A 25498-nucleotide genomic window follows, 5' to 3' on the forward strand; every position below is an offset into this window, starting at 1 on the left:
TTTTCCATGCCCCACCAGCCCTCTCGCTGGCAGGGCCCAAGGAACCAGAAAGTCCTTAGTTTAGTATAAACATCAACCAGCAACAACTAACAACATCAGTGCCCTGTCAACAGTGTTCTCACATCCCAGCCAAAACACAGCACTGTACTAGCTACTAAGAAGAAAACTAACTCTATCCCAGCTGAAACCAGGACAAGAAGCCATGGTCTTAGCTGGTATCGCTTATTATAGACATGAAAAAATAATGTGGAACTGAATTATAATAAACCTTTTCCTATATCTGATGTCCTTCTGCTATTTTCAAGAGTGTAGGCACTTCCACATTCTCATTATAGAAACAGAAGAACTGGAAATCTGCCGCTTAAGATTATTTTTTTTTCCCCATAGCTTTATCTGATTAAATAAATTGGCTGCAAAGACCCCAATTTGTGTGTGTTCTGATGTATGAATCATACTGACAAACTACATTTTAGTAATTTCATGGCCAGTATGAGCAAATTGAACAAAGCATGTACTATCAACTCTAATAGCTCTGTTGGTATTGAAATGTGTCCTCCAAAGAGTCATGAGGAGGCTTTGATACTAACTGATGTTTCTTCTCTAAAACAACCCTCAGCTCATCTTCAAGGAGATACATGGTATGGGTTTAAACTCAATCAGGTGAGGGAAGGGATGGACAGAAGTCATCTTTCTCTTGGATGAGTGAAAGTCTAAAAGTAAATCACCCTTTGAGGCCTTTGAGTGGAAGGAATCATTGGCAATGCTATTTATGTTGTCAGGCATGTTGAGCATATGCCTGACAAATCCATCTTGCAAGTTGAAGACATGGCATGTGAAACCGAAGAAGTACTAGAATCATAGAATATTTTGGGTTGAAAAGGAACCTTAAAGATCCTCTAGTCAACTCCCCCTGCTGCAGGGAGGAACACCTTCCACTAGACTAGGTTGCTCAAAGCCCCATCCAGCCTGGCCTGGAACACCTCCAGGGATGGGGCATCCACAGCTGCTCTGTGCAACCTGTGCCAGTGCCTCACCACCCTCATGGTAAAAATTTCTTTCCTATGTCTAATCTCAGTCTGTCCTTTTCCAGTCTGAAACTATTGCCCATTGTCCGGTTGCTAGAGGCTCTGGTAAAAACCTTTTTCTTTCTTATAAGCCCTCATTGTGTAACTGAAAGACTGCAGTAAGGTCTCCTTGGAGCCTTCTCTTTTCTAGGCTGAACAGCCCCAGCTCTCTCACCCTTCTTCACAAGAGACATGTTCCAGCCCCCTGATCATTTCCTTAGGTGAGGAGTTGCTCAGGAACATCTAAAAAATAAAAGTAAAAATATAATCATGTTTTGGTTGTCCTCACCAAAACTCACTAAAAATTGTGAGCACTTTGAAGCTCAGTCAGAAACTGAGTGTGTTTTTTGAGACCTAGAGCTTTTGATTGGTTTGCCAAGATTTCACTGCAGGTACATGGGGACACATGAGTCCAAACCTGTAAGTTTTGTTTTGGTATTTTGGACAAATAAGAAAATATATTTAACTAGAAACATCATTTATTCATTCATGCTAACTTTCCTTTCACAAGTGAGCAAGGTCACTAGAGTAAATGACCCTCTTTCAATATCACCGTTGGTTTTATTCTGTGAATGTATTGAAATTCCAGGATAAAATCATTCTGTGCTTCAGATTACTTCAAAATTAACTATAGGACCATCAAACATTGTCAGTAACTGGATGACTTAAGTATGTACCAGGCATTTTTATAGCGTTTATATAATCAATCCATCAGAAGCTATAAACAGCAGCAAAGGAGCCTCTACAAATTGCTGAATTATCTATTAATATGTACTAATTAAATATACTCTCTTAAAAAAATCTGCTTTTGACTGGTAGGTGTTTGATTTAATGGCATTTTGAAAACTCAGGTTTGTTATTAGCATAACTTTTCCCTTTCCTCTCTCCTTTCCAAGTACTCCTTTCTTTCCCTTATAATTGCTTGCTTTGTTTCCATCTCTTGTCTTTCAAGGTTTTAGGTGCTTAAAGCATATCTTTACAGAGATCGCTAATTGCATGAAGTCATGCGGATTTTACAGTTATGATTAGACAGGCACCTATAAAAATCAGGTCACTAGCCTTTTATAGGAAAAAGATGAAAGCCTCTTAATCACTATACCCTGCTCAAAGCAGTGGGTATGTTCTAGCTTGCCTTGTCTTCCCTCTTACCCTAAAGTAAATGTCTGAGCATCAGGATGAGGCATTTTGGAAGGAGGGGGACATCTTGTTAGTGGCTGCTACAGTGTAGATAGACATTTGTGTTCTTAACCTTTATAATGCTTTATATCAAAAGGAGATTTTAAAACTCTCCTGCTAATTATCTTTCAGCTTTATAGATTGAATTTCTCAAAAGTCCACCCTGAATCCCCAGGGACACAAAGTGCTTACCAGAAGATATTCTATGTCAGGTGTTACATACTGTATTTTGCAGGAAGGGAGCCTTTCTGACAGTGCTGGCAGTCTTTGCAGGACCTAAATTGAGTTTGCAGACTAACAAAGGAGCGCGAATTTAATAGTGAACTTGTAGCTTGTAACCCTGTGGGTATTACTGAGTTAACATCACTGAATTCGGTTCATGCTTTGGTAAAACTTGTATGCAGAGCTTGCTTACGCTCCAAATTACTGTTAGGTACTACATGAGAAATGATTGTGTCTTGACAGCTTGAAGAAACCTTTGGAATTCACAAAGCTTAAAGCTTTAAAAAAAGTTAGCAGTGCTGCTGCATGCTGCTGACTCAGAAACAAGCCTTCTGCACAAGTCACTTGAGAAAGGGTTGCTAGTGAAGCTCCTGCTGCAGAGCAGGTGCTCAACATAGCAGGCAAGGACCCCATGCAACGAGCTGGAGCACTGCCCGCTGCAGTGTCAGGGGACTGGCCAGGGGCACCCGCAGAACACGGTGGGCTGGGAGATCCTGTCCCCATGAAGCTAAGTGGCCAGTGGCTCTTTAAGAGCAGCTTTTGGCTAGTGATTGGAAGTTAGTGGTACCTCGGTGTACCTTAAACACTTTTAAGACAAGTACAGCTCACTGCCCTTGCAGAGACCTGTTTTGTGTGAACCTGTGAGGCAGCTCTCTTCTACTCCCTATTTTATTTTCCATCTCAGATACTGGACTTCTTGTAGTACGTTCCCTTTTCAAGAATTCAGCAACTGCCCTGCTCCCCCCTTTGCCTTTACTAGTTTTTTGTTGTCCTACAGCTACAAGGTTTGTGGTACTACAAGAAGAAGGTCAGTCGCTACTTAGAAGTATTGACCTTCTGGCACTGACAGACTTGGACTCTGAACTGTTGAAATGAGCTTTTTACCTCCCTTGTCCATCTTCTCACATATTTTTCCTGAGCAGACATCTGTGTAGAGTATAGCTTGTCTGGAGCAGAACTTCAGATGGTTTGTCTGATGAGAATAATAGTACAGGTGGGTATCCTGGCATCCTTGCATTCCTTCGTTGGAAAACACCTGTAAGATCACAGAGTCCAACCATAAACCTATGCCAAGTCCACCACTAAACCATGCCCCCAAGTGCCACATCTAAATGTCTTTTAAATCCCTACAGGGATGGTGACTTGAGCACTTCCCTGGGTAGCCTGTTCCAGCGCTTGACAACCCTTTTGGTGAAGAAATTTTTTCCTAATATCCAGTCTAAACCTCCTTTGGGGCAACTTGAGGCTACTTTTTCTTGTCCTACCACTTGTTACTTGGGAAAAGAGACTGACCCCCACTTGGCTACAGCCTCCTGTCAGGCAGCTGTAGAGAGCGATAAGGTCTCCCCTGAGCCGCCTTTTCTCCAGGCTAAACAACCCCAGCTCTCTGACCTGTGCCTTGTAGGACTTGCTCTATAGAGCCTTCACCAGCTCCATTGCCCTTCTCTGGACACACTTAAGCACCCTCCCCCCAACCCTGTAATGCCTTGTGTTCATTCTAGGCTTTGCTGAAAAAATGTTTCCACTAATGTAATAATAGTAGTGATAAAGCTAAGAAGATGGCCTCTCTACTTTGCAGAGTCCATCCAGAAAATGACACTTGTTTTTTGTCTAGACCTTCTGCTGAACCTTTAAAACTGTTTGGGGAAAGCTTGGGAACTCTTAAAGTGAGCAGCATTGTAAGTTCCAATCTTGTAAGCAGGATCTTCTTCAGTAAGCATCTATTGTTTCCCTCTGTGATCTCCTTTTGTCAGTGTATCTACTTCCACACAGTCAGCTGTTCTTCCACTATGGAAAAAAGGTACAGGTTTGTTTTGTACAGCTTACGGAAATGTACAGACTCCATAAATGGGTTGGCTGGCCAGGTGATCTTATAAATAGCTAGAAGATGTCATACAACTGATTCAGGCTGATACGGTTCAAGAAAAGTTAACTCTTCTGCTTTAAGCCTTTGCCTTGACAGAGCGTATATGCGATTTTTATTAATAAGACTTGTTTCTTGTGATGTACAACCATTCCAAAGATGAAGATCTTAGATTTCTGGGATGATGGCACAGCTTGATCTGGCAAGCCATTTCCTGGGTTGACTGTGTTGTGGCTAGTTAAACCAAGAACTATCACAAAAGTGGTGAAGAAAGCAGGATTTCAGAAGTTAAGTAACAGCTCAGTGTTGTATCTGTATTCAGCAGCAGCCTTTCCTAACTCCTAGTTTTTGTCTTCATTTTCTGCCTTATGTCTTAGACCAGTCTTGTTGACTTCTTTCTGCTATCCCATCCAAAGCAAATCTCTGATTTGAAATCCTCTTTTTCAAGGATGAAAAATTTTGCAAGACAGCATTTGAATACCAGTTTCATAAATAGCAGTGAAATTGTTAATAGAAATCTGTGCACAAGCACGTAACATCATTGAATGAGCATCCATTTTGTATTTCAGCAGTGGTAACAAACAGTGATGAATCACAGCTTTTAACTCCAGGAAAAATGAGCCAGCACCAGGGGAAAGAAGCCTATTTTACTCCAACCAAAGAGTTACTCCAACCGTCTATCAGCCCAGGAGCTGCCCATAGCCATGGTAAGACAAAGCTATTTTTTACAGAACTTAAATTTATTTTTAAAGAACTTAAATGTTGACGTTAATTATCTGTTCCAAATGTTGGTTCAAAAACACGGCCTTTCACAATAAAGAGATAAGGAAGAAAGTGTATTGAAATATTATATGTAATTCTTTGTATCCTTATGCGTTAATCTGAAAGAGAAAAATGCATTTGGTGGTGCGCTAGTATATTAAAGCATGCTATGATTTGTGGGAGAACAGTCCATGTGATGGTAAATCATTATCTGTGCGTAATCCTGTAACCAATGAACACATTAATGTCACAGATACTTAAGTTGTGTCTTTCTGCAGAAGTGTTACGATACACCACCTAAGCCTGGAACCTTTGTGTAAAGATCTTTTAACAATTACTACTACTGAAGGATTTTTACCTTTAGGAAAAGTGGAAAAAAACATCTCAGCTCTACTTTCTGCTAGCTTTCAAACAGTCCCTTTGCTGTGCTGAACCTCTTGAAAAAAAAACTCTCAGTGGATCCATGCGAAATGATTGGATGCAAAGTAAATCTCATCAGTAGCTCTGATGTGTTGATAGCCTGTTCAAAAAAACAAAACCCAAGCAATAGTAGTTCTCCTTGTGCTTCTTTGCATTTGAAACTGCTTGTGTTTTCTTATTGCCTAGGATATCATTAGACATGTTTGTTACGGTGTGTGGAGTCCTTAGTGAAAGCTTCAGACTTTTAAAATTAATATTCTCTCTCTCAGTTTTACTCACGGCAGCCATGCTAGTTATCTGTGCTTCCTTTAGTTCTTGCCATGAGTAGTGTTCCTGAGATTTGATTTTTTTTTTTATATTTTTTTGGTGGTATGACCTTCCCTAACTCCCACAGCTTGATTTTTTCAGAGTAATGATGTTAGTCCATCAGAGTAATAAAGACAGTGTCTCAGGAATATCCTGTTTTCAGGACTCAATGGAATCATTGTCCTGTTTTCCCTTCAGTACTGTTTAGATGAAAATAAAAAACTTGGAAACCAAAGATAGTTGTTACCATGTTGAACCTGGTAGTCTTTTAGTGTATTTTAAAAATTCTTAGGTAGAATTTTCAATGCTATGCACAGCTAGCTTTGGTATTTTCTAAAAGCTGCTGTTATCTCTCTGGAACAGCTTGATGTTCTCTGGGTTGCGTTGTGCTTAGTCTGCAAGTATGTTCTGTAGAAAGTACTTGTATAACTTGTTTTATTATATTTAAAGAAATTTTTGGTTATTCTCTCTATGTACTGTGTTGTATCACTTACTAGACAAATGTAGTAGTTACATAATTGTATTTGAATATTCTAGTAAATTCTTCCTTTTAGTGTTACTGTTCCCACTAATTTAGTCAGCCTGTTGTGCTTTTTTTAAGGGCTTTTCACTCATAGGAAAAATCATTAAAAGGGGCTTGAAAAGTACCAAGACTTGATCGTGCTACGTCAGACTCCTTGCAAATATTGTTCTACCTCCTGATCTTTTCCTCTGATTATTTTAGGGCTTATATAAGTGATTTTAAGCTGGTTAAATGTATCTGTGCCTTTTTTAGCATCAGTCATCACTGACTTAATCTTCCAGGAGTACTACTGGAAATGAGTCTGTAGTTTCATTAAACAAATGAAAAGTAGTGAAAAGGCATGGTATGGGGCTAGGCTTCATAAGCCTTTAATTACTACTAGCCTATATGCCATTTGGGAGATGTAGGTTTGATTTTTATGGAGGGAGCTGACCCACATTTAGAAGTTGGGTGATTATTCTGTCGTAGTTGTTCCTATGGGAAAATTACGGTGCAGATGAAAACGTGAGCTTATTACTTAGGGAAAAAGAGATGCCGTGCAAGCCTGAAAAATGTGAAGTAGAACAGTTTAAAGTGATGGAGTACTTGAAGCTGATTATTGTATCTGAAAAGACCTTTACAATATACCTGGGGTGTTGTAGGATGAGACTATGCAGAAATACAGGAAATGTTTACATACAGGATTTAAAAGCATGTACTATGTACTGAATGGGGATCCTAGTAGTCGCTGGCACCTGAGTGCATCCTTAGGAGATGGTAATGTAAACAAACAACTCAAAAGCATGCTAGGCACAGGATAAAAGAGAATTGAAACAGAAAAATGTATGATACAATCTACAAAGAACTGATTAAATATGTATAGAGAGGAGCTGTGACATGGGTGCTTAGCTTTTGTCACTGGACAGTTGGATGTTGTTCGGTGCTATTTGGCCACCATTACCTAAGTTAGGTTCCCTGCTGCCTGAATAAAAGAACCTGTGTGGCAAAGCCAGTTTTGAATAGAGCTTGTGGTTAAAAATAAATGAGTTGGAATGAAACAAAACCTGTGAAGGGGCAGTTTGCAGAGCAGCTAGTACTAACTTCATTGTTAGTGGGGAAACACTACCACATGTGCCAGATTCTTTGGCTGGCCAGCAGCAGGCCAGGGAGAGGCATGCTCGGTGCCCATCACTTGGAAAATCTACTGGAATAACTTAATTTGGGGTTTTGTGGGTGTTTTAAGTAATATCCTAATGACAAGTATTAAAAATATGATTAAAAGTATGTGAGTCTTAATATGAGGGAGTGGAGGTCGACATTTAATGTTAGTTTGGGCCATTGGCTTCCTATTTGGGACAAAGAGAACCATGTAACGTGTCAATGTGAAGTTGTAAGCCGTATACATTTCATGATTTTAAGTGCCCCTGTGTATAAATACTGAGTTTTCATTTATGCAACTCTATCTCTGGATTTCAGAAAGCTTCTGGTTTCTTCGTTTGAGAGACATGACTCCCTCCTCCCTCATTCTCATCACTTTTGTGAGATGGAACTTGCTATGTCATTTGAGCCAGAGATTTGGGGTCTCTTTTTCGGAGTCCAACACTGATCTGTTACAAACAAAGAGTACAGTTTTATCTGGCAGCATTGCCTAGTGATCATTCCGCAAAACACTATTTACACTATCATTGTTCTGTATAATCTTTGCATGAAAAAATTGCAGCTTCTTAGTTGACGTAATATTTTCAAGATCCTTGAATATATACTGTCCTTTGTTCTGAGTCTGAAGACTAGCTTACCTTTGAGGCTACAGACTGGCACTTACAGCTGTGGAGATCAGACTTGCTTCCATAGAAAGCTTCAGTGAAGTTGTTTGACAGAAATGTATTTTAAAAATTGATGGTGGGGATTATGCTTATGTCATGTCAACCAGTTTATGTAGAAAGTTCAGTTTTAGTGGTGAATGGCTGACTCAGTCATATATATAGCATTGGTCCTGAGATGGGTTTCTAATTTTAATTCGTGGGCAAGGCAGAAATAAATTAAATCCACAAGTGGTTAACTAGAGTGTCAGAGTAAGATAGTCCTGATTATGCTGCAATTGCAATTTTTTCTATAAAACAAATTTATTGAGCCTGGAAACATCAGTGCCTTCAAGTTGGAGAATACCAAAATCCAACTTCTATCTAGCAAAAACTGACACACTCCGATATGTTGAGTTTTAAGAGACATCAAAACAAACCTTAGGAAACAGCTTTTTGCATTCACAGCATGCAAGGAAGGATTTAATAAAAGCACTAAGTTAGCTTAACTAGACAACTGTTTACATTCTGTGTGGTACCACCATTTGTAGAAAACCAGCAATACAGCTTGTCATAGGAGCTCCAAGCTCAACTACACAAAGGAAAGCTTTCCGATTATGGAGCTTCTCAGCGTCATAACTGAGAAACTGCTGGTGAAAGTGGCCTTGGGCAGCTCCACACTGGGTTGATCTTGAAAACTTTTACTGATTTCCCTCACTTTTCATTGTATATGTTTAAGAAAGCAGCTTCTAGACTGTTTCACTCAATGGCTCACTCACATGGATTACTTTGCTTCTCAAACCAAGGTGGGAAATGGTAAGACAGTAATAAAGATCTGGCAAGAATCTGCAAGATCAAACTTTCTGAAGTTTTTGTTTTCCCTCGCATAGTCTTCAATTCTATACTTTTGAAGTCTTTGTTCTTAATTGTCCTTTCATAATACTTGCCAAGTTAGTCCTGTCTCTAACTTGTCAATGCCATATCTTGTATGTGAATGTTGCCTTCCAATATGTTTTATGTTCAGATCATTGTTTTTCTTGAGTTATATGCTAGGTAGTGAAATCTTCCTAGTTCTCCATGCCTTGAACGTACTGAATGATCTTACTGTGGTTTTTTTGCTAAGTATTTTATTTAGAATTGTCAAAATTGGACCTAAATAATCAGTAGCCTTTTGATGGAAACTTTGATGGGTTTGGGGAGTTAGCTTTAGCTTTAAAGCTTTGTTTATGTTTGTGAAATGGTGTGGGTTTTAGGCTCTAGTGAGCTAGCATGGCCTTGCCAGCTCACCAAGGCCTCGTTTTTGTAAGTGTAGTGCATATAGATATTAGTACTGCTAAAACATCTTCCAGTTCTAGCAGCTGACACAATGTTAATATAGCTCATTTTGTGTGTTTGCGTTTCTGTGGTTGAAAATGTTATTAACATTTATAAATGTTTCCATTGTAAATGAGGAAACAACTAAAATAGGTTAAAAAAAGTAAAAACCCCAAAATAAGCTTGATAAAAGTTTAAGTGTGACCAAAAGGAATCACTGACAAAACTAGTTTATTACAGTTAAAAAATGAACAGGAAAAATACTGAATACAAGACACTGTATTTTCAAAAGTGGTAAAGCTGTAAAGCAGAACTCTGCTTGCTGATGTAAGCTGTTTATGTTGTTACACAAATTATCCCTGGTAAATTGGATTCTTGTAAATCTTGTTAACTCAGACTTACATTGGGATACTGCTTTATTTGTTTGATAAAATAGATTAATATAGAAATAATGATCCCTTGAAACTTACAAAAAAATCTGAAGTCTCCTGAGAAAGTGCCTGATATGTTTTAACAGGCATTTGTAAGTTAAAAAATATTTCAAACTTTATGAAAACAGCATAGATGCTTGAATAATAATAAGCTGTACTTGCAGTAAAGACAGAAATCTAGTTAAGATAGTATTATTAAAAATTCTGTAATAGGATGTTTGAAAATGGCTGACTTCTCTGTATTTTTCCTGTCTTTATGCAAGGCATTGATGAGATGCATATGGGGTGAAAATGTGAGTAGTATCTGGGAAAAACATGTTAGCATGGTGAAGATTGAGGAGATATTTTACAATGATGTAAATCTTTGAGCTAAATTAACAGCTTCTTACTTTTTTTTTTTTAAGTCATATAAGGGTAAGCAGTGAAAGTGTGTGCCCAGAGGGTGTGTGAGCTAAGAAACTGGATCTGCCTCTCCTTGCCAGTAGAGGAGTAGTAGTTGTTAACTCAGTTTGCAATATGATGAACATGTGTTCTGTGTCACAGGACTGAGCAACAGAAGTGGCTTAGGTGGAGGGAGGTGGGTTGACAGTGGAAGCAGAATTATAGGTCTGATGATGATCACAATGAATAGAAAGGAGGAAGTGAACCTGATTTTGGGGGAGAGTAAAGGCATTTTTGGCTGTGCTGAGCTTGTACTGAAGTCTGTTTCAGAGTAAACATCTAAAGGACATGCTAGGATTTTAATCCATAGGACACTGCATTTGGGGAGAAAATAGCAAATTTATTTTTGCACGTGAGTGAAGGTGGAGTGAAAAATACATGCTTTCAAGCAGTAGGTCCTGGAGGACACTTATTACCCACTGAAGGGAGATGCCTTTGGAGCTGTAATGACCAATAATATACACAACTTGGACATTACTGTGTACCCGGGGCAGCTAACAAGTTCAAGGTGGTTTGTTGTACACTTGTAAAGCTTGCAGCTTTGAAAAAAATTTTTGTTTCAGGTGTTTGGCTCAGTTGGCAGCAGCAGCGATGGCATGTTTTGTTTGACCAGACAGTAAGAAATGTCTGGAGCTCCTGACTCATCATCCCTGTTCTGGCTCGCTGGTGGTCAGTCAGCATGCAAGAAGCTCTGGAAATGTAGTACACACCTCCTTTTACCAGCTCTCAGGGCAAGACAGATTACTGAGTCCAGTGGAAGGAAAGATACAGCCCTGTGTCAGTGAACTCAAAGCCTTTTCAAGGTATTAGCAGCTTTTCCTGAGATGGGCACTTGGATTCAGTGCTTTGGCCAGGTTTTTGCCAGGAGGTCATGAGAGCCGGCTCATACATGTGAATGCACAAGGCAGAAGCCACAGAAGAGAAGCACTGTGGTGGAGAGAGAGGGACGGAGATCCTGCATGCTCTGGTTGTAGCAGATGCATGCATTGAGCACAGGGGAGGCTGTAACTCCATTGGTAGAATACTGATCACTGTTTAATTGCCACCTCCTGCTTTTCTTTCAACTAGCACTTTTCACTGTGTTAATGTTTCTTTTTGATAATGGTATTTGGCTTGCAGATGGTGATATCTTGCTGATCTGTTTGGTTCCAAATCAAGCTGTTTCCTGGGTACCTGGGATTATATATATCTTTGATAATGATTTCTGGGTTTCTTCTCATGTTTACTTTGATTTTGCTGTCTACGTCTAGACAGACTTAGTCATGGAAGTAACTTCATGCAGTCTCCTGTTCCCTTCCACTGTATCTGTCCTCTGACTAGAGGATCTGAAGAATGGGTAAATAATTTAACATCTTGACACAGTGACAGCAAATTATTATGAAGCATGTGATGCTTTTTTACCTCACTTCATCTTTCCTTAAGTCTGTCTTACTGTCTTAGCACTAGAGAAGAAACTGCTGGAGGGCTTGTTGAGGCTCTCAGACAAGTTTATTTTTTAATGCTTCCATATTAACAGCGAATGCTTCTATGTTAACAGTGGATATTACTTCTGAAGTCAGGCACGTTCTCTGCAGACTTAGGAAAATGTTTTGCTTTCTCCTGCTGTGTGGGAATTCTGTCTAAAACCTTGCAAGCCCTTGCACTTGGAGAGTCTTGGTCTCTCTTGTTGTGTTCTTGGGGGAGGTGTTTTAGTTTGTCTTACCTTGTCTTTTGATAGAGGCAGTATTTTGTAATCGGCAGTGTATAGGAGCTATGTGGACGGGTTGTTCTTTAGGTCATTCTGGATTAGTATCTGTTGTACTGCTGCAGGGACCTGACCCCAGTGACATAGGGTCACTTTTAAGTTCTGTGATGGGATGTGTACCTCACAGGAGTGAAGCCCCAGTTCAGCAAAATTTGTGACTTACTCAGAATAGCTTTAGTGATGCTTGTCTTCAACGGGATGTGAGTGAAGTTTTTGTCACAGTAATCAAGGAAGCAATTTGACCCCTAAATATGCTGGGTTTAGTTTATGTTACCAGTCTGAATTTCTTGTGAAATGTTTTAAGTTCTGCTGTATGTGGTTAGTTTCCTGAATCTATTGTCTTGACCTCCTGCTTTCTTGCTGTAATGCATACTCTGCCACATTCCTCTCTGCAAGTCATTGTGTGTTTATTAGAACTTGCAATGTCTGAAATGCTGCTCCACCCAGTATTTGTGGATTGGGTAAATTGCATGTGCTCCTTTCTGTGTGGGTTATAGCCTTATGCAAGCATGGTGCTGGGTTTGACAGACACCGCAGGGCTCATTACTGTGAAACTTCTCGAGCAAGTTCTTTTTCTCCCTGACCATCTTTGCAGAGCTGGCCGACTTGAACCTGAACTGCGACAATTTCATAAGGGCTGAGGTGAAAACTGTTGAAACCTGAGCAGTGAGCAAGGCTGTTTGCTCTGGGTGGGAGGGGCTGAGCAGGAGTGTTGGCAAGCGAGGAGGTGCAGCAAAGTACAGTTGTCAACGGGGCGCTGAGCCTTGGTGCTCCTTCATAACCACGCTCAGGCGTGCCTCCGGAATTACTCCTCAGCTCAGCTGCCCTCGACTGGGGAACACCAGAGAACAGAAGATATTTGGTGAAAGACACTTGCCACTGTAAACTACTGACACAACTGGTAGCCTCATGGTTCAGATGTCTTTTTTCTGAATTGAATATTGGTGTCTGAAGGCAAGTATATCTTTAAAAGCCTTTTTGTTAAATAGGAGAAAACCATTTCGACTTGAAGTCCATGTGCAAAAATCAGATGCTGGATAAAAGTAATTTATAGGTATGGTAGTCTGGTGTTTTCCTTTTTCTGTTTTCTGCGTGCTGCAAAGTGTTTGTTTGTACTGCATGTAGACAATTATTTGTGACCTTTTCTTTTGTTGGACTGGGGGTAGAATTCTAGTGGAGAACATAGCATTGTCGAGATGCCAGGGCAAATTATTGTTGGACTTGAAGGGCAAGTCTAAAAAGCTGCTGTCTTCTCTGCTATGTTCTCCATTCTCCTTCCCCCTTCTTCTCCCTCTAGCTTTCACAGACTTTGGTTTTAAGAAGGCTTTGGGTTTTCCTTGTATACCTCTAAAGGGAAAGGATACCTTTTTTTTTTTTTTTTTTTTTTACTTTGTCTCACTAGATATATTCCTAGTTGTATTATTGCATCAGTATCAGTTTGTGTGATGTGTTCATTATTTTAAACTTCTAAAATCTACATTAAAAAGGATTTTGATATTTAAAATTCCTGTTGGATAGTGCAGAATATGTTTGATTTGAGTTCAGTTTCCATGCTTGAAATTCATACCTGTACAATTCAGAGAGGTCTTTTTTGAAAAGCCTGGTTTTTTCAGCTGTAAATATTTTGAATTGGAGAAATGTCTTAAAAATGAAATCAGGCTTTGTTACAAGTGTTCATGTACTGTTGGGATTGCATGTATCTTCTGTTTGCCTTTGCTTTGTATACGGAGATTTGAGTTTTGTCCCATGCAGTATCCTGGAAAAATGTCTTAAGCACAGGATTATGATTTGTTTTTCAGCCAGCACTTACTACTGAAGAAGCTCTGATTGAGTAGCTGAAATGAGAAATGCATTCTTCCCTTCAGAAAAATACATAAAACAGTTAAGTTTTCCTCCTCTAAAGAGATGTTCAACAGTTTGACTGAGAATGAGTTCTCCCCCTGCACTGAGATAGATGGACTAAATATTTCAGTCTTTTTTTTTTTCTTTTCTTTTTTTCTTTTCTTCCTACTGATTTAGGTATTATATAAAACAGAGAAGCCAGGAGACTTTCTCTCACTTTGTGGCATATTTAGTCTAGTACCTGCTTTCATAAAGTACTTCTGTTCTGAGGAATCTTATTTTTTCATGTACAGGTACATGAGGTGTGTGCCACAGTGTATTTAGGCGAGAGTGCAGATACTTTACTGTTTATGTGGGCTTTTCAGCTTTGTCTGACTCTTGCAGTTGGACTTGGCTGTAGTTCTATTTGTGAATATTTTGAAACCATGTAAACTTCCAAGCTGTGTATGTTACTGCTTTTTCTAAGTCTATCAATTATTAAGGCACTGGGAACCGATATCAAAAGGATAGAAGCCTTCCTGGGACATTAGTGTAAGATCACATAATGGATGGTATTAATCCTAGTTTATGAGTAGATTGACCTATTCTGTCTGAATTGATTTTCAGGGAGGGGAGAAGAGGAAAAAGGATTATTATTTTTTTTTGTGTGCATGGCTGATGTGGTAGCTAATAAAGTGCACTTTTCCATTTTCATGTACAGAACACGCAAATAAAAGCACTTCCAACTACTTAAAAGTTGTTGGGTTTTTTAAATTTTCTTTTTTAAAAAAATTTTTTTTAAAAAAAAGACACTTCCTCTGGGTCTTCAGGAATCAAATTTATTGTAAGGAATTGAAAGGGTTTCTAAGAGCTTTGGGCACTGAGTGTGCGGAGAGCAGAAACCCCTTTAATGTCGCAGGCAGACGCTCAAGAGTTACAATGAACTTCAGCTTAGGATCATGCCATGGAGAAGAATGCTCACTTTTATTAAATGTTACAGGTTCCTTTTGATCTAACAACCTTTTGGTTGCATGTCAGCTGTCTCTCCAACAACATATACTGCTTTGAAGTAGTTGAAACAATTGAGCATGTGTATACAAGTATTAGCAGGCATAATAAATCACAAGCTGTTGAAAAGTTGGAGAACTAGTGAATTTTTACAGCCAAACCATGTAATTAGCTGTTTTACCACTGTGGATTTAAGTAAAATATGAAGAGTTGTTGGGGGGAGGAAGATGAAGGAATCTTAGATTTTTTTCTTTTTTTTTTTTTTTTTTCTTTTCCCTCTCCCTTGAGGTGGTAAGACAGAGTCATATTTTGGCACAAGGCACAGAGTCTGCCTCTCCTGTATTGCTGTTGAGTTAAAGCAGAAGATACTTAGTCAGAATGCCCAGGTATCGGTTTCCTTGTTTGGGAGATAGCTTCAGAGGGGGGAAACGTAACAGTATCCATATTGAAATTCTTAATTTTATCTACCCAAAGATTTCAGTTTCGCTTCTAAATAAAGAAAAGGGCATAGGAAGGACAAAGAAGTTTATAATTCATTCTCATTTACAGTTTAGCTATGTGGGTTCTGCGAGGGCGTGGAGAGAAATAGGGGGAAGGCCTTCAGGATTAAGTTGTTCCATCAAACCACTGGATGTCTAGCCACTTTTTAGTAACTTGAACATAATGTGGCAGGGAAGACTATGTTGTGGAAGAACCTGGTAGGCTGGCAGGCAGTGGTGCTCAGTAGTGGCTCTAGAATAGGCTGGCACAGCAGCTGGACCCAGATGCAGGCAAAGCAATGCAGGTGGCTGATGGTGGAGCCTCCTGTTAGTCTGTGTGACCCTGCTGTTCTGGTACAAGGCATGGAAACGTCCTGATACCAGTGTCATCAGCAATGTTCCTGGGTAGGGTCATAGCCCTGACTCTGAAAGATGAGATAACAGGCCCATTAACTGGGCAAGATAGGTCTGTAATGAGAGGATAAAGTTCCTTCTCTGTCTAAGGGGAGTTTTTCTGTTGCAGCTTTTTCTTGATTTTAATTAGAAAAAAGAAAATGCATATTCTGTAGAGACTTGAACCGAGGTAGCTGGTATTTTGTAGCTAAGAAGATAGATTTGGAGAAGTGATGTGGAGCTGTGTAGTGTTCTGTTGTTTTTTTAATTATTATTTTTTTAGAAGCGGTGTTCTCCCTCTTTGCATTTCCTCCTCATTGACCCACCATTCCACTCCTCAAGTTTTTCAGTTGCTCTTTCTGTTCCTTCTGGGAATCTGACAGAAGGACTGCTTCAGCTGAGAGAAATATGAGAGACAGTAATGGATAAATGGAGGCAGGCCTGAATACATGACATACTCATCCAGTTTCTCCCCCTCCCTGTGCTCAAGTGAATAGAGTTTTTCAGTTCTTGTACTAAAGAAGTGAAAGTTACGTATTGAATATAATGGTTTCTATTGATGATTCACACGGGTTATTTGCTTGCATCTTTTTTCCATGCTACATATTGGGACATTAGTCTGTTGAGAGGCATGAAGAAATTGTTGTGATTAATAGCATCCTGGAATTTACTATGTTTCATAATCATATGTGTCTTAGTGTATGTATTTATAGGTAATAATGCATGTACACTCTGCACACTTAAAACCTTTTATAGGTGTTATAAAATACTTCAGTGCTGTATTATTCTTGAGCCAATGTGAGCTGAAATTACTGAGCTGCAAATAGTGAGTATGCTTCTTTGCATAAGCAGCTGGAGTAAGCAATATTATTTGAGGATTAATGCAATTCACAATATCATTGATTTAATTTGTGGGTTGTGCTTCACTTTGTAAGAAGAGGGGACCTATAGTATGGAGTAAGGGAGAATACAAGTTCTTATTTTCAAGCCATTTCTTTAGTGCCTTATTTTTCTGCTTTCCAGCAAACAGAGTAGGTTTCAAAATGTATTTTGTCAGAAATAAGGTGTGGTGCGGAACATGAGATCAGGAGAGAAGCATCAGATGGGAAGGAAGTCCCACAGATGGAAGAGGTTGGCCACGCAGGCTAGTCGGCAGGGCAAAGAAGCAGCCAGTCCAATGAGCAGTGGATGAAGGAGGTTAGGGAGAGCTTATTTGACTTTATTCTGGTAGCTATCAGCAAGAACAGTTTGGATCAGCTGATTTCTAGTCTTGAAGCGCAGTTTACTGGGATTTTTTTGTGTTTAAAATTTTAGTTGGTTCCTTTAAGTGTTTTATTCATTGCATAAAGTATTTGGGACATTAATAATAAAAAACCCTTTTTGTGGAGCTTATTTGTTGCAATTCTTCCAGGAGGCAGGCTCATTTGTATATATAAATATGGCACAATCTTAGAGGAGAAAAAGCTATCACCTCACCGTTTAAATAAAAGTAAGAAATGAAGATGCAGAACCCACCAATCAGTTGATGAAAACTAGCTAGGTAAGTGCCTAACCAGGAAAGTTCAACATGGCTGTGTAATGCAAAACATTGGCTCCCTTTTCAGATTCTTGTAGCATACCACAGTATCAAATAGGGAAGCCTCATAGCTCACGAGTTGTGCTTTGTGCAATGTAAATTTGGGACTTGGAAGACTAACAGGAAAAAGAACTGATTTAAGGAATCCTTAAAACCTACATAATCGCCATTTTTGTGTGCTTAGAAAGTACAGATGAGTAGGACCACAAATGAGATTTGAAAAATGAGATGTGAAAAATGAGATGTGGTATTTGTTGTAAAGAGGAGCTGAAGCAAAGCCATTCTGCTTTAAGAGTCCTAATGGGTTTGACAAGAGGAGTATAGTATTGCTTGGCTTGCTGCTGCCTTGGCAGCCTCCTTCTCTTCACCGCATTTTTCATGTGTGCCCTTCGTTTGTTTCTTTTTTTTTTTCTCCTTTTGTATCTTACTCATCAGAATGTGAGGTAAAAGGCTGTTACTGCAACACCCTTGTTCCAAGCAGCTAATGCTAACCAGCTTTCACAGAGAACATAATCCTTACACAAACAGCTTAACTCATGAATGAAGAGGGTCCAGTGCGACGTAGGTTTTCTTCATGTGCTGGGATTTCATCTGTCTTTTCTCCAAGAGCTGATGGCCGAAAGCTCATCCGGAATGCTTCATTTGGAGGATATAATGAACTCTCTCCTGCTTTACCAGGTTTGTTTTGGTCTCGCGTTTCTTAAAATATACGGAAGAGAATATAATTTCTGTCTCAATTTTTTCAGCTTGAGTGAAAGTAACGTACTGAGATCTTGGTAGAAATCAGAAAGAACATTGATTGTATGTGTTTAGATAACAGCTCTTAGTAGTGGCAAGATGTGCAGATAGGCAAGCTGAGTAAGTTAGCTTACACCACAGCAAATCTCTCTTCAAAAGGCATTTGTGTATTTGGTACTGACTGCAATATTTATTTTGGTTGTTTGGGCTTTTATGACTGAAATTCTGTGATGTGGTTTCTAAATATGCCTTCCTCCCTTGTACTTTCCACTGCCTCCACACACAGTGGACTTGCTTTAAAATAGTAAGTGCAGCAGAAGGTTTTAATTTAGCTGTAACTACTGAAGAATCTACATGCTTGTCATCGGTGGTTTGGCATAAAATGACAGGATAGAATGAGCTAGGGCTAAAAGCATAGCCTTGCTAAATTTTGGAGTGTAAGATTTTTAAGACATTTAACACCAGAAAGGGCTTGAATCTCCTTTTACTCAGTTTTGTTGTTTCCTGAAAATCAGTACTGGAATATTGAAATTAATTTCTAGAGTTTCGTTGTCCATAATGTGCTCTTCTGATACAGGTACCTGAATTTCAGCCGTTTACTTCAGGAAACTTGGATGCTTGAAAATGTGTTACAAGGTCACCCCTTCCTGAAAGGGAACATTGTAGAAATTGTACATTCTTACCAGAATTACTCTGAATGTGTGATTTGTCTTTCGTGTGCGCACATACACACTTTGTTGCATAGTCCCATGGGGCCGCAATGCTGGGGGCAGGGCAATAAAATAGTTTTCACTTTTTATTGTATGCCTTCTGCAGAATAGCTCACTGAATTTGTAAACCCTGGCTCTGAAGCCTTGGAGAAGGTTTGGGGTGCATGAGGAGGGTTGCGGGCTGGCAGTTAGGGAATGCTCTGCATCACTGAGTGGTGCTAGCCAGCAGAATCACTGGAGCAGCATATTCAGGCTCAGATGGGTGGGGGCAGTTGCTTGGGACGCCATGTTCTATTAAACTTCGTGGTTTAACCTATAACACCTCCTTATACTCTACTTCATGAAATGGTTAGTCTTTACCAAAAATCTAACACTGAGTTTTATTCAAACTGCTCAGGAAATAAAGATCTCAAAGCTTGAAAGCGTGGAGTTGGCAACGGGGCATATCCTTCCTACCTTTAAAATAATAGTGTGTAGTCTGATAATTACTGAAACAAAAAGTGATTCATTTTCTGTTTGCTTCCTTCTCGTATACAATTCTACATTAAAGCTGTTTGCTGTTTTTAAGTGGGCAATGAGTGACTTCTTAAAATGCAGAACAGATGGAAAACAGTTTTCACTTAAAAAAAAAAAAAAATCAAGTGGCAACATATAACTAAAAAATGTTTTATCTTTTGGAATCTTCCATATGTCTGAAGAGTTTAAACAATCTTAATATGTTGGAAGGTATACTTTTTCATTTTGGTTTAAGCAAGGAGTAGTTATTGCCTGTCTAAGAGATACTCAAGTATACAGTTACATGTTACAGTGAGGACAAGCTTTGGTTATTGCTTATTATTTTGTATGGTGGTTGCAAAAGCAAACATGACTGTGAGAAAATACGTAGAAGAACTTTGCTTGCTTTTCTGATTACATCAGTTTCAAAATCCATGGAGGATCTGAATTAGTTAATATGGGATTGTCTTCTTAAAAACCGGTTGTCAGCAAGCTCTTGAAAATCAGTCAGTTAAAAAGACTATTGTTTCTTTTGAACTTGTTCGGTTCTTCAGAAAGAATTTTCCTTTTTCTTTTCTGTGTTTATTATATAACACCAGTATTGGTATCTCCTACTAAGTATAGCTCATAGTTCTTCTAGAAGCATTTAGTTTTTCAGCTCAATTATTCATTCTTCACAACTGCACATGCACGTCGCTAGTCAAATCAGGCTGTTCCTTGCTTTTCGTTTGAAAGTCAGTTATATTGTTGCTTGGCTTGCTGTTTCCGATCTTTTCATGCATTGTATTGCTTTTTTAACTGGTTCTTCTGTTTGTTGGAAAACAAGCCTCCAGTGGATAGTAATTCTTTTTGGATAAAATAGATCTGACATGAAAAAGTAATATGTTTTTTCTGATGCATTTTTCTCAGGTATCCTAACTGCAGATGGTATTTGTTGAGAGGTACAAAACCGGTATTTGAGATGTAGGAGATGTTACGTGTTTGATTTTGGGTTTTCCTCTTCCCTCAGTCTTGAGTAAAGGGACAGATTGCAGGTGCAACTTTAAAGAATGATACCTGTGTTATGCTTCAAAATTGAAATATCTTTATTAAAGAGTTTTGTTTTAAAATGCACCCTTACCACAGACTTTAAGCTAGAAATTCTTTAATGCTAATCTTTCAATATATTTACTCCTCATCTTTTGTTGAAGACAATGTTTTGGAGGATTTTTTTTTTCCTTTTGGTATTGACTGCGTATTCCAGCTCAGTCTCTAAAGAAGCACTGTTCAGTTTTTTTCTTTGACATCTTGCATGTATAGAGTTCTGGTTGATCCACTTGCATGCAAGTTGTCAAGCTCTCACATCTGTCTGAAAGCTTATAATGAGGTTTTATGTAGATTGCCACCTGCAAGTTCTGAAGTACTTGCCAAGTGCTCACTGTAGGAACATACTAATCGACAGTTTTGTTGGCTTCTAAGGTCATACCATGAACGGTGGCTGGCTGTACTGGAGTTGGGATCAGCTTTCAGAGCCTGTGGAGCCTCTGATGTTAGGACACGGAAAGTCACACTGGGAGAAAGTCTGTTAAGACATAGTGTTGCTCTGAACACAATCCCTGATGTCCAGAACTGCTTTAGAGGCTATGATAGTGGAGCTTGTGTTTAAAATAAAAATACTTTTAAAAATAAATAAATAAATCTGCAATTGCCTTAATACTGGGAGCTCAATCTGCAGCTCTGAAGGTTGATTCAAATGGCATTTGCTCGCTGTGTCCTTACTCTGAAGATTGCTTTCATGATTTTAGGTAGAAAATGATAGACAAATTCAAGAGATTTAATAGAGAGGAAGTTACAGAAAGAGGCTGCATCTTCAACACCTGAAATTCTACATTGTGAAGTGTGAGCTCAGGTTATTTTGTTGAAGAGTTCCTGGTTGAATTACAGGATGGGAAACAGCAAGTTAGCTAAAATACTAAGCCAAAATCCACTGCTGATAAACACTGAAAAACTTGTAACACATGATTGTTATTAAATCCTACCTCTAGTCTTTCATACCCTGGCAGTCTGTGCTCCAGACACTGTCCGATAGCTTTTTGTGGTGCAATTGTCAGTACCTCTGGAGTGAACAAAACTACCAAAGAACCAGCAACAACAAAGCATCATTTAGGGGCACAGCTTTCTTGGCTTTGCTGTTGTCTTTGTTGGAAATCCACAGAGAAATTTGTTCTTCATTACTGGTAGCAGGAAGGGAGAAAACAATATTTCTTATTGTTGATTCTGTGAATATAGTTTTTCTGTTGTTGTTTCCTGACCAAGTATTTCCAAGGCAAAATGGATATTGTCCTCAGCTTGGGCCCATATATAGCTTTTTGTGATGTTTCAGTACAAATTTCGCTGCAGGTTTTAGTATCATACTGTTTTTGTTAGAAGAAGTAAGACTGTTTTATGGTATTGAGATCTCTCCATCTTAACAGAGGCTCCTTGGAAAATGCGTCCTTACAGTGGGGGAGGCTGTGTCTGGATCGGCACCTGAATAATGATTTATTTTTTAACATACATTTCAGCACGTGGGGAGAAAAGCTTTCTGTGTGTATTCTGAGTGAGCATAGCCATTCTACAGAGAGGGAGGTTACAAGTGGGGTGGGGTGGGATGTGAAGCTAAGTGGCTGGGTTTCCTCACAGACCCAGATGGAGCAGTGCAGAGGCGTTCCAGGGTCTGCAGTACCCTGATTTGGGTCGGCCAGCAAACCCCTCAAACAGCCCTTTGCTCTGCATGTGGGTAAGGAAGGGAACAGTGAGTATGGTGGCATGTTTATTTAATCAGCATGCACACCTCTCAGGCTCCAGACGCAGGAAGCAAGGAGGTGAAAATCATGGAAACAGGACTGAACTTTGGTATTTGTGTCTGATTCTCTGGGTCAGAGTAGTTCTTTCAGTTCTCATTTCTGCTTGCTGATATTGATGAAAAGTTTGGTTATGAAAATAAAGACTTATGTTTGTTAGATATAGATATGTAAAGCCCTTAAAAATGTTGTGCTTTAGAAAGCAAGCTGTGAATTACAGCTTTCCCTTTTGTAACGGCAAGCCTGACTTAGTACTTCCTTGTTGATTCCCATCACTGAGTGTTCTGTATGTGCCTATAACTACATAAGTAAAAATGGGAAAGCCATTAGAAAATGCCTGCATTACTTTTTTGGTGGAACTGGGTTCCTAACATGGCATTTCTTTTGAGTATGAAGGTGAGGAGAAAACCTCATTACTGTGGTTCTGGTCTGTTTGACTGCCTGAGACTGGCATCAAATTTAGTAACTTTTTTGTTAACTGAGGCAGGTCTTGTCCTCTTAAGGCTTGAAGCAACCTTGTTTTGTTTGAGCACCTGATGACTGGTACTGTAGAAAATGTACTATTGTATTTGATGTTATTTAGGAAATGTGGCTTCTGGCTTCTGGATCATGACATGCCTTTTGGATGTTTTTTTTTTCTGTATTCCCTAGTGCTACAGATCTTGTGCCTGTCTACCTACTTCTTCCCTCTGGTCAAATAGTCTTCTGCATTACAGGTTTTCATCAGCTGAACAAACCTATCACAGATGGGTTGGAAGAATTTCAAAAGGAAGGGTTTAATGAGCTATGCACATTAAGGCTTCTATAAAGACATATAAAAGTTTCTTTAAACACATTTAAGGTTTACATTCGGTAAACATGAACTTTAATTGTATTGCAATATATTTTTTTTTTAAATCTGGTCTGAAAAAAGGATCTCTGCAAAAGGTGATAAACATAAAAACCCAAAAGACTGATTACCCGATGAAAACTAAGAAGAATCTTGGATTTCTCATGTAACTGGAAGACCAACCTAATGCCTCTAACTCAGTGAAACTTCCCAAGATCCATATTTCTAATAGATGAATCAGTTCTGTGTTAGAGTTTCTGGGTATTGTAAGAGTGGAAGGGTGAATATACTAATTAAAAAAAAAAATTAAAATCCTGCTCTGAACAAACTACTCAACACTGCTACAGAGTGCTAATAATTTTTTTGTTACAGTCATAGTTTCCCCACATATACACACACTCCCCGAAAGAATGTGAAATCAAACTGTTTCTCTGATAAATCTTCTTATTTTAGAGATCTGAGTACCATTTTCTGTTTCAAAGCATTCTGAATGCATGCAAAGGGAAGCTCAGAAGAGCTGTTGGTGTCCATTTATGCAATTTATCTGCTGATGTAGTGCCCTCTCATGGGCTAAAGCTCTAGGGTGCCGCTGTCAGAGACATGCAAGGCTTTTCAGCTGTGTGTATTATTACTGAAATTCATGTATGACTCGTATTTGTCTGCCTTCTACCTGGAGGGCACGCAAATGATGGCTTTTTTACTTACTCAGATAAATGCATTGCAGAATTTGTTTTACTTCTGTTTATGAAAGCTTTATGCTACCACCAGCTTCTTTAAAGAAAATGGATCACTGAGATGTTCTGTCTTGCAGCCAGAGTTGAGTATTTTTCCTTGAGAGGATGCTAGGTTCTCAGTATATGTTCAGTGGCACATAGCAGCTGCACAGCAGCACTAATGCCAGTTGTGACTCCCTTTTCCATTGGCACACTTATACTGGCTACAGCCATTGTCTCGCTTTGCTTTTTGGATACTGGGCAAGTGTGGCGTTTGTACTGTGAGTCATTCACAGAAGATAGATGTGGAATTTTGACGACTGTCTTAATATAAAGCCTTGTAGTTCTGCTTATGCAGTGTCAAGTTGAAAGTAAAAATTCAAGCTTAACATAAGTAACTTTTTTCATTCTCTTGCAAAAAATTGACTGGTGATCTTAATCAGTGTTTTAGATTGGTTTTCATGTAGGTGGTATTTAACAATTATTTCTAGCTACAGAAATGAACAAACCAAAAAAGGTTTGTTTTATTTAGTATTCTTCTCTGTGCATGCATGTATGCAGATAGTGAAGCATGAGAAGATCAAAGGACAAAAGTTTGCACGCCAGATTTACAGTTTGTTAGGCTATTGGATTGGGTGCAGCACCATCCAAATACAGGGGACTGTTCTTGCCTCTTAGTGGCTATTAAATTAGTTTATATTGTAGTTAGCTGGTATGTGTATGTTGTTTGATAATCTGATTTGCTTGCACTTCATGCTAAACAAAATTTGCAAATTTATTGCAAAGGCCATCTCATAAAATGTTAATGTCTTCAAATCATTTGCAACTATGTTGTGTTTTCTTTTAGGTTTTGACAAAGGGAAAGATGATGTGTCACAAAGTAAGGAGGATACAGCACATACTATGTCAAAAAGTAAGGTAAGGAAAGCAACCTTCTAATCTGGCTGGAAAATATCAGTGTGTAAAGGAGTTCTGCATTTTTTATTAAATGCAAATGCATGTAACTTGTATTCTTCAGATTCAGTAAGAGATAAAGATTACATGAAAATCTGCAGTTCAAAATACTGAAAATGTAATGTGGAGTCTTCTCACTGTCATCTTGGGGTGGGAGGTTGCCTTGCCAAATGTAATGATGGGTGAAGGACAACTCTTGCTACAGAACAGAATTTAAAATCCTTTTAAGCTGTCGGTGAAGAGGCTGTTCACTGAGCTGTAGTAAATCTGCTTATAAGAATGTTAAGGAAACTGTAATTGGAAAAGGTTCAGTTTATTGGCTTAAATTGCCAGAGTAAAACATAGCTAAGTGTACTGTTACCCTGTCTGTACCTCAGAATTCAAGTATAAGGGCCCATTTTGTTGAGGCAATGAGAGTGCAAAGGAAAGCATGCTTAGTAGAATATTAAACTAAGTGTAATTGCTATGCATGTTTATGCTTTGTGGTAGTCTTGATAATAGAAATGGAAAAGGCAGGAGCCAGGGAAATCCATAATCATCATTGTGTAGTCCCAAGAAGGAAAGAACTCACTGAGATGCAGTGAAAACTGAGAACGTCCAAAGTGGACTTGGGAGATGGACACTGCAGCCACCAAAACTGTATCACCTTGTGGTGGCTAAACTTTAAAAAGATAGAAAACATGAACTACCTGGGCAACCAAGAAGGCTCTTTTTATGTAGCAATCCCAGGTCTTTTTTCTCCAGAGCTGTGTTTTGTTCTGATCACAATTATTTACACAAGTAGTTTGCACTAGCGCTCTGACTGAGAATAAAATGTTCTTTTCTGATCGTGTTGAAATAGTAGGTGTGGGATCAGAATTTGTGTAAAAAAGTTATTGTAGTAGCATAGAGAAAAATCTACCATAGCTATCTTTT

At 38.9% G+C, this 25498-nt stretch overlaps 1 protein-coding gene across 7 annotated transcripts in view; it reads left to right on the top strand.

The window, feature by feature from the left end:
• OSBPL8 (oxysterol binding protein like 8) overlaps positions 1 to 25498 on the top strand; it is a 92762-nt gene that overhangs the window by 36427 nt on the left and 30837 nt on the right. For 3 of the 7 annotated variants that reach the window (XM_055809315.1, XM_055809320.1, XM_055809316.1), the window contains 2 exons: positions 4896 to 5033; positions 24477 to 24547. In XM_055809315.1, the coding sequence (XP_055665290.1) occupies positions 4896 to 5033; positions 24477 to 24547 (209 nt within the window). Of the gene's footprint in view, positions 1 to 4895; positions 5034 to 17157; positions 17287 to 17757; positions 18001 to 24476; positions 24548 to 25498 lie in introns of all 7 variants that reach the window. The other 4 variants (XM_055809317.1, XM_027785655.2, XM_055809318.1 and 1 more) reach the window with 3 other exon arrangements.

The sequence above is a fragment of the Falco peregrinus genome, chromosome 6 (assembly GCF_023634155.1).
Source record: "Falco peregrinus isolate bFalPer1 chromosome 6, bFalPer1.pri, whole genome shotgun sequence".
In the NCBI taxonomy this organism is placed as follows: domain Eukaryota; kingdom Metazoa; phylum Chordata; class Aves; order Falconiformes; family Falconidae; genus Falco; species Falco peregrinus.